General features: G+C 33.9%; 1 protein-coding gene across 11 annotated transcripts in view; it reads right to left on the bottom strand.

Annotated features, from left to right (window-relative positions):
- TANC2 (tetratricopeptide repeat, ankyrin repeat and coiled-coil containing 2) overlaps positions 1-13,051 on the bottom strand; it is a 304,309-nt gene that overhangs the window by 121,582 nt on the left and 169,676 nt on the right. For all 11 annotated transcript variants that reach the window (XM_064495693.1, XM_064495689.1, XM_064495696.1 and 8 more), the window contains 2 exons: positions 11,847-11,995; positions 5,962-6,148 (listed from right to left, as the gene is read on the bottom strand). In XM_064495693.1, coding sequence (XP_064351763.1) covers positions 5,962-6,148; positions 11,847-11,995 — 336 coding nt within the window. The remainder of the gene's footprint in view (positions 1-5,961; positions 6,149-11,846; positions 11,996-13,051) is intronic.

Genomic DNA, 13,051 nt, shown 5'->3' on the forward strand with positions numbered 1-13,051 from the left:
ATAATTTACATACCATAAAAGGCACCTGTTGTAAATGTATGTGAGTACAAGCACATTTGCTTGCCTTCTATAATATTTAAAAACTGAGAGTAATAATTTTTATCTTGATTCACTATACTTTGGTTGATAAAGATAAATTTTTAAGGCTGAATAATAGTCTTAGGTCATCTGAGATAAAATTATTTTCAAACTATGCACTGCTTTGTAATAATTAGGACCATGGGTTTTGAAGTCATACAGACCTGAACTTGAATCTGCTTTGCCTCTTTATATCTATGTGATCTGGGACCAATTATTTTTAAATCTTAGTTTTCTAAGTCTAAGAAAGATTATTACACTATTATGTAAGGCAGAGTTAATTTACAGCTAGACTGGGCCAGCCGCCCTATGCTTATCTCTGGGGATGCCCGGAAGTCTGCTACTGACTCTTAGCCAAGATAAGGTCAACTGGGATAACTAATGATTTATAATTTACTGTTTAAAGTTTGAAACTCCCCTGGTAGAACCAGGACTAGGTGTTTATTGACAGCTTACACCTGGAGTACTTAAGACAGCCTGCTGTGGCTATGTGACCAGAGGGCCATAAAAATCTTCACTTTAAACTTTTGGGGGAGCTCTCCTGAAACCAAGATTCCTTACCCAAATCTTGGTGATTTATACTCTGGGGACAGAGCACATCCTATTTGATTAAGAAAGAACCCAGAGACCTGCACCTGAGAGTGTCTTGGGCCCTCCGTGCTCACATGCTGTACTGTATCTTTACTAAAAGCTTTTTGTAAGCATTCTTTGTGGAGTCTTATGCATCCTTTCAATTTTCTGATCTTGTGAAATCTCTGCAACTATTTTCTTAGAAGATCATTATAAGGATTAAGTAAGTACCTGGCCCATAGTTTGTAATCAATCAATGGTTATTATTATTATTACTGTATTAGCTAGGTCAATTACACAAGAAAAATGCTCTGTTTGGTCTCCTTGATCATTTTAATGGGAAGTGTCCACACGTCTTTAACAAAGATGCCATGCAATATAAATATAACCCTATAGCTAGCAAACATTTACTTAATGCTAAGTAATTAGAGAGGTGGGAAGGATGACACAGTCACTAGCATAGTAACTGGAAAAACTTAGTAGTGAAGATAAACCTGCACATTTCTGAAAACAGGTTGGAGAAAATACAAAAGGACCCTCAAATTATCTAATGTTCAGTTTATGACTTGGGAGGTGACTTTTTAAACGTGACAATTTGGGTCAAAGAACACATAACATCCTACTGAAATATATGTTGCTAAAGGAACAAGGGGTTTTGACAAGGAGTTTCTGATTTTGCTTTTTAATTATTAGCATGAAACATTAGGAAAACATCATCACTGAGCAATGGGCACAGCCATAGATATTCCATACCTGTAGTTGTTAAGTGATATAAGGCTATAGGATCTAAGACCAAATTTAGCAATAAATTAGGACCCAAAGAAAAAAACATTCCGAGATTTGATTAAAAGAGGAAATTCAAGAATTACACCCTCTGGAAGGAACTATGATCTTCAGATAAACAAAAGGGGGAAACAAAATGGATCCATGTTTAAAATCATTTTGCTATATAAGACCACACTAAAATAGACCATTATTAAAACTTAATACGAAAAAAGAATAGATAGAAAAATGATGCATATCTCATAGAGGTTATGGTTATTAAGATTTTTGTTTGAAGCTCTATGTACAGCTGAAAGAGTATATGTAGCTACTGGTATCTAACTAAGCACGAACATAAGACGATTATACCATTAAAGTTATGCCAATAAAATAAAAAGAGTCACCAACATAAAAGTACCTTGTAAATACCTGACATTTGTGTCAGTGATATTTCACCACATATTTAAGAAAGGTGAGTTTGAGGAGAGGGAAGCTATGATTAGAACAGAGAATGCTTCCTGTAGCAGAAATTAAATCATATATGGGGTGGGTCGAGACCACAAAGAAGTCATAGTTATTTACAACCTTTTAGAACTCTAGAGAGGAACTTTTTACATTTAGAATACTTAAAAATTCAGAAAGTCTGCATTTCTAGTATTCTGATTCTCACAACTAGAATTCTGTATATTCGGACATGCTATAAGAGTGATATTGGCTGGCATGTGGATCGCTAAAATTACAAAATGTAATGCATTAAAAGGGATCACACTGAACTGCCTGATACATAAAGGAATTACAAGCAGATAATTAAAGTAATTCACTGAATAACTTCTGTGCTTTTTGCTGATGGGGCAAGATTTAAATATGGAGCACTAATAAGCACTAGATCATCTTGGAAATTTTTGTTTCAAATAACATAAGGGATCTTAACTTGGAAAAGTGGGTGTTTCTAGGAGGGAAAAATAGTTAAAGCATATTTAACAGTTAAGGTAGGACGTCTTTACACTGCCAAAGTAATAACAATAGCTTTGCCTACTATTACTTATTCCATATACAATTCTCTTCCAACTCAAACTGCATTTAAGAAAACTAAAGGGAAACAAATCATTTCTCAAGATAAGCTGCTCATATATAAATTGATAGCTGCTCTGCAAAGTAATTTTATGAGCAGATATTATTCTCTTTCTTCTCTCATAATTTTGCAAGCAAATCTGTTTCAGTATTTACACACTTTAAAGAATGGAAATTCATTATTCTTGAAATTAGCTCTATTATCCACAAAGGTACAACGGAACACAATTTTGGAAATTTATCAGAAAAAAAAAGAGAGGAATACTATCTGCTAAATAATAAATCAAAGCAGGATCCCATTTTTAATTTTCTGAACATTATGAACTTTTATTCTGAACATTCACTAACATGTTATGCTTCCACTTTGAAAGGTAACTACTTGTAAATGGATTATGTCCCATCTGTCAGCACCATCCCTTCTGCCTGGATGAACGTATTTCTAAAGCTGTTTTTCAACGTATGGCAATATGGATGACATGAAGTTATACACACGCTAATAATACCGACAGAAGAACCCAGGAGGAGGCTTGGCGAGGGAATATAAAAGTCATTTTGCCAAAATTAATCATAAAGAGAACTTGAGAATAAAATTAGCCAAAGAAGAATTCTAATCTCTACTATTCATCAAAAATTTAATAAAGTTTCATCTTGTACCCAATAGTCACTCTAAACACTCCCAAAAGAGTACCTGAAAGTTCCAGGGCAATCCTTCATCCCCTACCCTTCTCACCTTTAAGCTTTCCTTCCTTTTATAAACATTTACTGAGCACCGATTATGCTACCACATGCCAGTCACTGGACTAGGTGCTACAGTTAGAGATGAACAAGGCACAGTTTCTGCTAATAAGAAATTAACAGTCTAATGGTGGAACGTGGGCTCCAAAAGTAATTACAAAACCATATGCTAAATGCAATGATACAGATATGCACAGGTAATACTGGGAAAATGAAGTAATAATATGTATTGGATAGAAGTTAGAATGGATAATTGAAAAGAGGTGATGATAGTGGTGGTAACAAACTACTTTGGCTGAATTTTTAAAAATACATAGGAATTTGTCAAACATAAGAGGAAATTATAGGCAGAATGATCGATATGAGCAAAAGCAAAGAGATGAAAAAACTGGAATGTGTAAGGTGACAATAAAATCTAAGTTTGCTAGAGTAATATGGACAAGGCTAGCAGGAGTGGGATTAAAGGCTGGAGAAACTGGCTGTGGCCAAATCAGGACAGTCTGGGCTTCATCTTCTAGGTAAATGGGAGCCAAGGGAGTGATTTGATCAGACCTGATTTTCAGATAGTTCACTTCATTTTATAGATAATAGAAACAGAGAAGTAATTGTTTTTCAGTTAATTCACTTTGGTGGCTATATGAAAAACAGACTCAGAAAGGACAAGATGAAAAGCAGACAGAGAAAAAAATGTGACAATGAATATATACATGTTCATGTATAACTGAAAAATTGTGCTCTACACTGGAACTTGACACAATATTATAAAATGATTATAACTCAATAAAAAATGTTAAAAAAAAAAGCAGAGAGAACAGTTAGATCTGTATTAATCTAAGATATTGAGGACTATCAACGCAATGCTAGGAAAGATGGAAATAAAATACAGGGGTGAGAAATACAGGGGGAAGGAAGGTGGCCAGGACTCCTCTCGGCTTTCTGGCTTGTGTTTCTGGGTAGGTAGGAATGTCATTACAAGAGGACAGTTTGGATAACTTTATTGCCAATAAACTTGAAAAAGATAAAAACCATAACTGAAGGAAATAAGGAAAACAGTTCAAGAAGAAATAGAACATTTTAAAATTCCTATAGTATTAAATACATTGAAGTAGTAGTTTAAAAAATTTGCATGAAGAAAACGTCAGATCCTGAATATTTCAATGGCAGGTCCTACTAAATAGTCAAGAAACAGATAATTCCAATCTTCTACAAACTTTCAAAGGTTAGGAAAAGAAGCTATTTTTCATCACCTTTTTTCCCTCTATGTACTTAACTTAGTTAAAATATTTAGCCATTTAATGGTAAAATCTTCATAAAGATTTCTCATACAAAGAAATCACAAATTAGAAATTATTATGCTAGATACTGACAGTATATAAAATTATTAGACATGAATCCTGCCTTTAAGGAGCTTTGTAATAAGTTTTGAAATTAGGAAATGTGAATTCTCTTTGTTTTCCTTTTTTAAGATTGTTTTGGCTATTTGGGTTCCTAGATTCCACATGAATTTTAGAATGGGTGTTTCTATTTCAGCAAAGAACTTTGTTGGAGTTATGATAGGGATTTCAATGATTCTGTAGATTGCTTTGAGAAATATTATCATTTTAACAATATTAAGTCTTCCAATCCATGAACACAGGATATATTTCCAATTATTTAAGTCTTTTAAAATTTCTTCAGCCATGTTTTGTAGTGTTTAGTGTACAAGACTTTTGCCTCCTTGGTTAAATTTATTCCTAAGTATTTCATTCTTTTTGATGCTATTGTAATGGAATTGTTTCCTTAATTTTCTTTTTGGATTATTCATTGTAAGGGTATAGAAATGCAACTGGTTTTTGTGCATTGATTTCATATCCCATAACTTTGCTGTAAAAATATTCTTTTTATTGACTCAGTATTTATTTAAAATGAATAAATTCACAAGTTGATATATATTGATTTAAGTAGTAGAGATATGCTCAGTTGACATGGCATTAATATCTGCCATAAATCTAAACAAATACATATTTTGATTTGATAGCCTTCAGAAGGAAACCAAATGAGGAAAAAATATTTTCTTTTCTTTATTCCTTCCTCATTCCCATTTTCCTGGCCTCTTCAGCTTTTGTCATTTGTTGACCAGCTTCTCTTTACCCCTTCCTGGAAACTTTTATCTTTGGCACTGGCAGCATTATACTGCCCCAGTTTTTCTATTTGTCTGAGTACTCCGTTTTGGTATCCACTGGCTCATGCTCCCACCTCTCACTCCCTGTTCAATCTGAGTATGCCCTAAGGTTCTGTGCTCAGTCTTGCTTTCTTCTCTTCGCATTTCTTTCCTTCGGATTCTTCATTTCCCAAAACTTTGCTCATTTCCATTTGATTGACTCCCCTTGACAAGTATACAATAGGCAGTAAGTATGTGAAGAACTTAGAACCACCAAGAAACTACCAGTTCAGTGAGGAATGAACTTTTTCTGAACCACTTCTGTTGGTAGATAGATGATGTATGTGAATTTCCAGGAAGGAGAAAATTTTGCTATTTACCCCTTCTTTTATCAGATAATATATTTAAAGGACTGGTTAAGCAGGGGGGGATACCTCTCATTTTGTTTACCCTTTATCTCTCTCCAGCATCATTAAAAAGTAAAGGACACATTTTATACACACATCTCAACAACTCAAAAGCAGAATTTTTGAAAATCTTAAGCTTGTATAATTATTTTAAAAAGAAAAATAGACATAAAATGATTAATATAAAAACCAGCTCACCAATGATACCACTATCTCTGCTTTCAAGGGTGGAGGTTGGACTCGTGACAGCCCCATAGCTGCAGTCCTTGGCAGTTGCATTTGTACTGACTGGCAGGAGGGTGGAGCAAGGACTACTGGCTGGCGGAGAGGCAGTGCTGCTAGTCAAGGTGGAACAGGGACTTATCCGTTGGGTGATTGCTGAGGTCTGAAAAATTGGAATAAATAAGATAAACTGATCAGCTGTTACAGTAAAATATATCTTATGGTAAAACATACGCTTTGATGACAAAAAGAAGAAAATCTACATGCACAGCTTTTACATCTATTAGGTTCTATTTGTTTTTGCTTTCCAGGATAAAGAATTCTGTGTTCTATAATTCAGGTGAAACCTGATAAATTTAACAGGAGCAGAGACTGTGGCCAGTTTTTCTGCCTAGGAAATTTCCAGTGACAAGTAGTCTTTATCATTGCCATGAACTAACAGAGGAATTTTTTTTGTTAAGCACAAGTTGTCCTTGCTATTTTCAATCAATAAAACTTTTCTGAAGGCTTGGAACTTTGTGTCGTTAATAATTTTCTTTGGGTAGGAAAAAAAATCTCTGCAGCCTAGGAGGAAATAAAAGTAAAGTTCTTAATGCAAATAAGTAGGGTTTTTTGATACATATGTGGCTGCTCGGAGATAATGAATGCAGGAAAAATGCCTTACTCTAAAAGTTTATCAAATAAAATAGATCAAACAATATTAATTTAATACAAAACTAAATAATTTCTCTGTAGAAACCAATTAGACTGAGATCTCTGTATTCTGAATGATTCTTATACCTGAAGTTACTGCCTTTTTACATTTTTGATGAAAAAGAATGAATAATCACCAAAAAAACTGATGTAATATATTCTGGTTTACTTAATTTAATGACAACTCACTTTACTTTAGCTCCTTCTACCCAAATGAATTAATGAAATAATGAATAAAAGTATATGTATTTCAAACACTAAAGAAATTTTATCCTTCTCAAAATGGTAACTGATCGGTGGCAAAATTACTTTAACTTTAGGAGTACTAATTACCTTAACTGAAGGAGAACTGATGATAAATTTGACATCTTTAAATGTTAAATTAAAAAAAAACACTTCAACTTCTTTATATATAGAGTCTGTATTCATATTCTCTCTGCTAAAATTTAACATTTACATTTTATAACTTGACTGGAAAATGTGTTGATCACTGGATATGAGAATATTAAGGCTGTTTGACTCATCCCAAAATGATTTTCAGATGCAATTCCTTGTATTTAAACATCTATGTTGAATCCAGGTTTTGATTTTAATTTAAATGCTATAACCAGATCATAAAAGATACATTCAACTCAACCAAGCACAAGTGATATTCTCAGAACCCTGCAATCAAGTAAATCTTTTCAATTATATGAATAATATTAGAAACTGATTTTTCTTAATAACACAATAAGCCCTCAAATCTATGCCATTTTTCTTCTATATGATTTTTCTCCACAGGAGGGAGAAGTTTCAATTTCTTTGCAATCACCTCTATTTTTATAAAATGATGTAGGTCTACCAGAGCAATGATTTTTCAACTGGGCATGCAGTAGAATTACCTGTGGAATGTTAAACACAATTTTCCCTACAAAACTGACAGATACTGAACCCCACTCCAGTCTTACTGAATTTGAATCCCGCCTAGCTAGAATTTGGCATGGCAATTTTTAACCTCCTCATTCTCAGTTTAAAAAATATGTGGGACTGTACTCGAACTGTATTAGAGTCTTTTACACTAGATATACCTATTGTAATCCCACACTGAAAAAGTTTCATTTTGGTATGAATCTACTACTTTAATAGTAAACTCATTTCTGTTTTTAGACAAGATTCTCAGTCTGTTCTTTGAGAAAGGAAACTGTTATTATATGCATAATGTAGTCATTGTGGAGGTTAAGCTCAAATGACACTATTTTTACTACACGTTATTTTCTGTAAAATAAAGCATATATCACAGAATGCATACCTTAAAAGCTTTAAATGTAAAGGCAAAGCTTAAAGATCAAGCCATTCAGAAAGCAGAAAACTGTTCATGGCTCGTGAATTAAAAGGCAGCCCTTATATTTATTTCAGGAGGCTAGTTAACGAGCCATAGAAATCTCTTCTAGGCACAGAAAGACAACATTATCTACTCTCCACACTGTAGGCTAAAATAGACATCTAAGTAAGCCGCTCCATTCCTAAAACCTTTCAGTGGTTTTCCCATTGTTTTCAGTGTTCTCCAGAAGGATCCAAAATTCCTAGTCTGGATGTCTCTCTTTTTTTTTCTCTCCAGTCTGGATCTCTTAAAGGTTCTACAAATATACAAGATAAGAACCTAATGATGGAATTTATAAGGTACATCCTAATACCCTGGAAACCACTGACAGAAGAAAATATTGCAGCCAATTGAATATTACATTCAATACTTTGTCCTTGGGGGAGGGTATAGCTCAAGTGATGGAGTGCATGCTTAGCAACGCATGAGGTCCTGTGTTCAATCCCGACAACCTCCTCTAAAAATAAATAAATAAATCTAATTAACTCCTTCTCTCAACAAAAAAGAAAACAAACAAAAATTACTTTGTCCTTTGCAGAAAGAAATGATATATGCTGACTTGCTGATGTTGGATCCTGTCATTACTAGTATATTCTGAGGATACCCTTACTAGGGTCCTCTTTTTACATTACTTCCTTCCACATTACTTAGGGTCTTTCTAAGCAAAGCAGCCTATTTTTGTTAGTATGCTGTTTAGCTCAGAAGACAGTCACTAAGTGAACAAGACGTTCTAGTTATTAATAATCTTCCTAAGACTAGAAATTCCAGTGGTTAGTTTAGCCACTTTTTTCCATGGTTCCAAGATAGTTTCCTGGTGTATTATATTCCAAGGTTACTGTGTAGCTTCATTATTACCATTTTACACTTGTTTCATGTTTTATAGTTAAACTAAAAAAAAATATTATTTCACTTTCTCCTTATCAATCAAGTATGAGGCAAAATGAATATAATTTCCCCCATTCAAGAAATGTGAAAATGAAACTACCCTAAGTATGAAAGCTATGAAGTAACTTCCCCCAAATCGTAGAGTTCCTGCATATATTTACATACTAGTTATATTGCATATTATTTTATATCTTTTATATATGTGGAATTTTACAGCTTACAGAGTGCTTTCATATTCATGATTTAACTTGATTCTCACAACAATCCTATCAGGTGTTATTATTTCATATTACAGTGGAACAGTATAGTGTGGCTATTAAGAACATAAGTTCTAAAAGCACACTGCCTGGATTTAAATATCATTCCATCACTTTTTAGCAGTGTGCTTCCATTTTTCATCTAAAAATTGAAATATAAATGTACCCTACCATACTGAGCAATAAGGAAGCTTGAATAAAACAGTGCAAATAGAGGAATCAGTACAATGATTATACAGAGTAAACATTTATTAAATATCAGTTATTATTACCTATGAAAAATCTAAAGTACAGAGAGGTTAAGTGACATGTCCAAATATATAGAATGGTAGGTGGTAGAGTTGGAACCAGAACACAAATTTTCTACCTACCTCCTAGTTCAGTGACTTTTCTATTACATTATATCATTTTAATTATATTAAATCAATGATACTACTACTTTACTTATTTTAGGATTAATTTATTCAGTAAATGTACAAGTAAGGCATACTCTATAGACTTGTGACTTTATTCAGATATCACTGTAACATGCTGTGACATGAAGCATCTCAAAAGCAAACAAGTATAAATTTTAGCACCTGAAGAAATGTGGCTTTTTAGAAACAACACAGTCCTTGAAAAATTCTCAGACTATAATGACACATTACTTGGTCATTATTAGAACAGTCATGTTTTTACCTGACATGAATATCAAGAAATAAAAAGTAAAATAGATATTTTATTTCTACCAATTTTTAAAAAGCCCTCTACATATGTCATTCTCATTTTTTATTCACAGAGCATAGCATACTGACATGGTTACAGTGTAAACTGGTAAAAAAAAAAAAATTAAGGTGAGAAAGTAACTAAGGAAGGCCTCTCTGAGGCGGTAACAGAACTGAGCACTGGATGAAGTCAGGAAATGACTTACGTGGGAAGAACATTCCAGTATAAAGGAACATTTTCTGTGTCAAGAAGGCCAGTGTTGCTAGGGAGCTGCAGGTGAAAGGGAGGGGGTGGGAAACAATGTAGGAGAGGCAGCAAGGGGTGAGATCAGGTAGCGCCTTTCTGGCCATGGTGAAGATTTTAGATTTAATGTTAAATGTGATGGGAATACAGGGGAAGACGGAGAGCAGAAAAGTAAAAGAATCAGATTCACATTTTTCAAGGATCACTCTGGCTATGATGTGAGCAAACTATATGGGGGTCAGAGTGGAAGCAGGGACCTATTAGGAGGCCATTTATTCATACAGTAAATATTTACTGGACACTTACTAATAGCAGATGTTTTTCTAGGTGCAGAGGATACAGTGGTAAATAGGACAGGGAAAAGTTCCAGGCCTTCTAGCCTTACATTCTAGGAGCTAGTGCAGGAGCCCAGGCGAGAGATGACAGTGAGCTGGACTTAGGGGTAGCAGTGGAAGTAATGAAAAGGGATCAGATTTAGCACATTTTCTGATGTGTTTAATTTGAGGTGTATGTTGAACATTCAGGTAGAAAAGGTACTGTAGGCAGCTAGAATTAAGGGGAAAGGCAGGGCCAGAGACAATGCAGGCGTTAAGATGTAAACATACAAGAATGGAGGAGTTTCAATATGATTAGAATCTCTGGGTATCTGAATTTTACAAAAACCTTCCAGGTGATTAAAATGTGCAGCCAGCAAACCAATGACGTTAGGAGTAAGGAGTCCGAGGAGAGACTTCATTTATAAATATATTCAAATAATCCTTGTACACTTTTTTCACTTTATGACAAAACCAACACATGACATAGAATCTTCAATATTAAGGATATGCATTTGAATTTGTCATCTACTGAGTAAAATGATTCACTACAGGACATTCATTTTAAAGATTAAGACCACACAAATGGATCTCAGTCTAATGCTTCTTTTGCCACGTTTTAACTGAAAAGAATGGAAGTAGCCAAAAGAAGAAAGTCTATGAAATAATAATTTTTTTCATTTTGCTGATATTTCTAAAGTTCTGAGATGAATATTTAGATAATTAACTTTTCAGATTTTCCACTTTCCTAAAATCAAAGTTTTTTTTTTTTAGCATATCTTTAACTGTATATTACAAGTTGGTCATATTTTGTTTTTATTATTTCAGTTTAAAGTATTTTCTGTTTTCTTGTGATTTCTTCTTTGACTTAAAGGCTACTTAGGAGTATCTTAATATCCTAACACTTGGGGGATTTTGATTTTCTAAGTTACCTTTCAGCTATCATTTTCTGAGTTATTTTATAATTGATTAATTCTACTATGGTCACAGTAACTGCAATCTTTTAAAATTTGCTGAGACCTGCTTTATGACTCAGCATAATGTCAATGTGGTAAATCATCCATGTGTACCTGAAAACAACGTGTATTCTGCAATTCTGGGGTACAGTGCTCTTATATGTTAATTTTGTTTGTTGGCCTATTTACTTATTTCCTCATTCATTGAATAAATAAGTCCAAATCTTAAAGTAGCTTTTTATAACTTAAGAATGAAACTAAAACATGTTTCATAAACCAAAGAAATACAGTGATTATGGAAAGTTAAGCTGTATCTCTAGGCTCTAAAGGCATTCAACATTGGGGATTATTCTTCTCAGAATACCCACACCCTGCAACATTTTTCCTCTCCTGGTTCTAACAGGATGATTCATTCCACGTTTCACAAAGTTGAGAGGAAGCAGTTTACCTGATTTTCATCCTGTACGTCCATGTTGTATTGATCACCTGGCTGAACTTCTGTGACTTTCTCTCCAAGGAGGAAACCCAGACGAGTCATGAGTGTGTTTGCTGCCTCATCTACCGATGGAGGGGGACCAAGTTCTTGCTCAGCATCACCTATAACAGGATGACATTGAAACATATGAATCTTCCAAAATAAAATGGTCAGTTCTGCAACTATTCTTACATTCAGTTTGATCATTTCCCTTGTTTTCACATTCTGAATCCAAAATTACTAGGTCCCTTTCTAGAAGCTGAATTTCCCATTTTTACATATTATAACTGATAGTCTACTCAGACTATCCTCAATATACTACTTGAAACCCTTGGGTTAGAATGTTTTTATAACTTAATGAAGAGAAGTTTCCCATTTCTTTGGCAGTTAGCCCTCCAATACACGTCCTAGTCTTGGGACCTAGTTCCTGGCTACAATCACCACCTTCATTCAGGTTCTTCCATCTTTCTTTTACTTACAGTTCGTGTAAATATTCTTTTTTAAATTTTGAAATCAGTTCAAACTTACAAAAAAGTTTAAAAATAGTACAAAGAACAGTTTTTGAAAATAAGACATGACAGCCCCGTTCTTCCCAGATAGTATGCGTTTCCTATAAACGAGGACATTCTTTTACATAACCACAGTATCAGCACAGAAATTAGGAAACTAACATTTTTACATTATTATTATCTCACCCAAAGACCCCATTTAAGTTTTGACATTTATCAGGTAACATCATTTCTAGCAAAAGAACATTATTATTATCTCACCCAAAGACCCCATTTAAGTTTTGACATTTATCAGGTAACATCATTTCTAGCAAAAGAATCCAATTCAGGATCACGTAGTACATTTAGTTCTCAGTTCTATTTTACTCTCTTAATCTGGGACAGTTCCTCAGTTTTTTTTTTTTAACTTTGATGACCTTGACACTTTTGAAGATTACAGGCCAGTTGTTCTGCACAATGACCCTCAATTTGAATTTATCTCATGTTACTTCACGATTTGATTCACATTATGCATTTTTGGCAGGACTATCACAAAAGTAATACTGTGTTAACTTTCTTCACTTGGTTATGGTAGTGTTTGCCAGACTTTTGCACTCTACAATTACAATCTTTATCTTTGTGATTGTAAGTATTTTGAGGTGGGATACTTTGAGACTACATAAATAGCCC

The sequence above is a fragment of the Camelus dromedarius genome, chromosome 16, assembly GCF_036321535.1.
Source record: "Camelus dromedarius isolate mCamDro1 chromosome 16, mCamDro1.pat, whole genome shotgun sequence".
NCBI lineage: Eukaryota > Metazoa > Chordata > Mammalia > Artiodactyla > Camelidae > Camelus > Camelus dromedarius.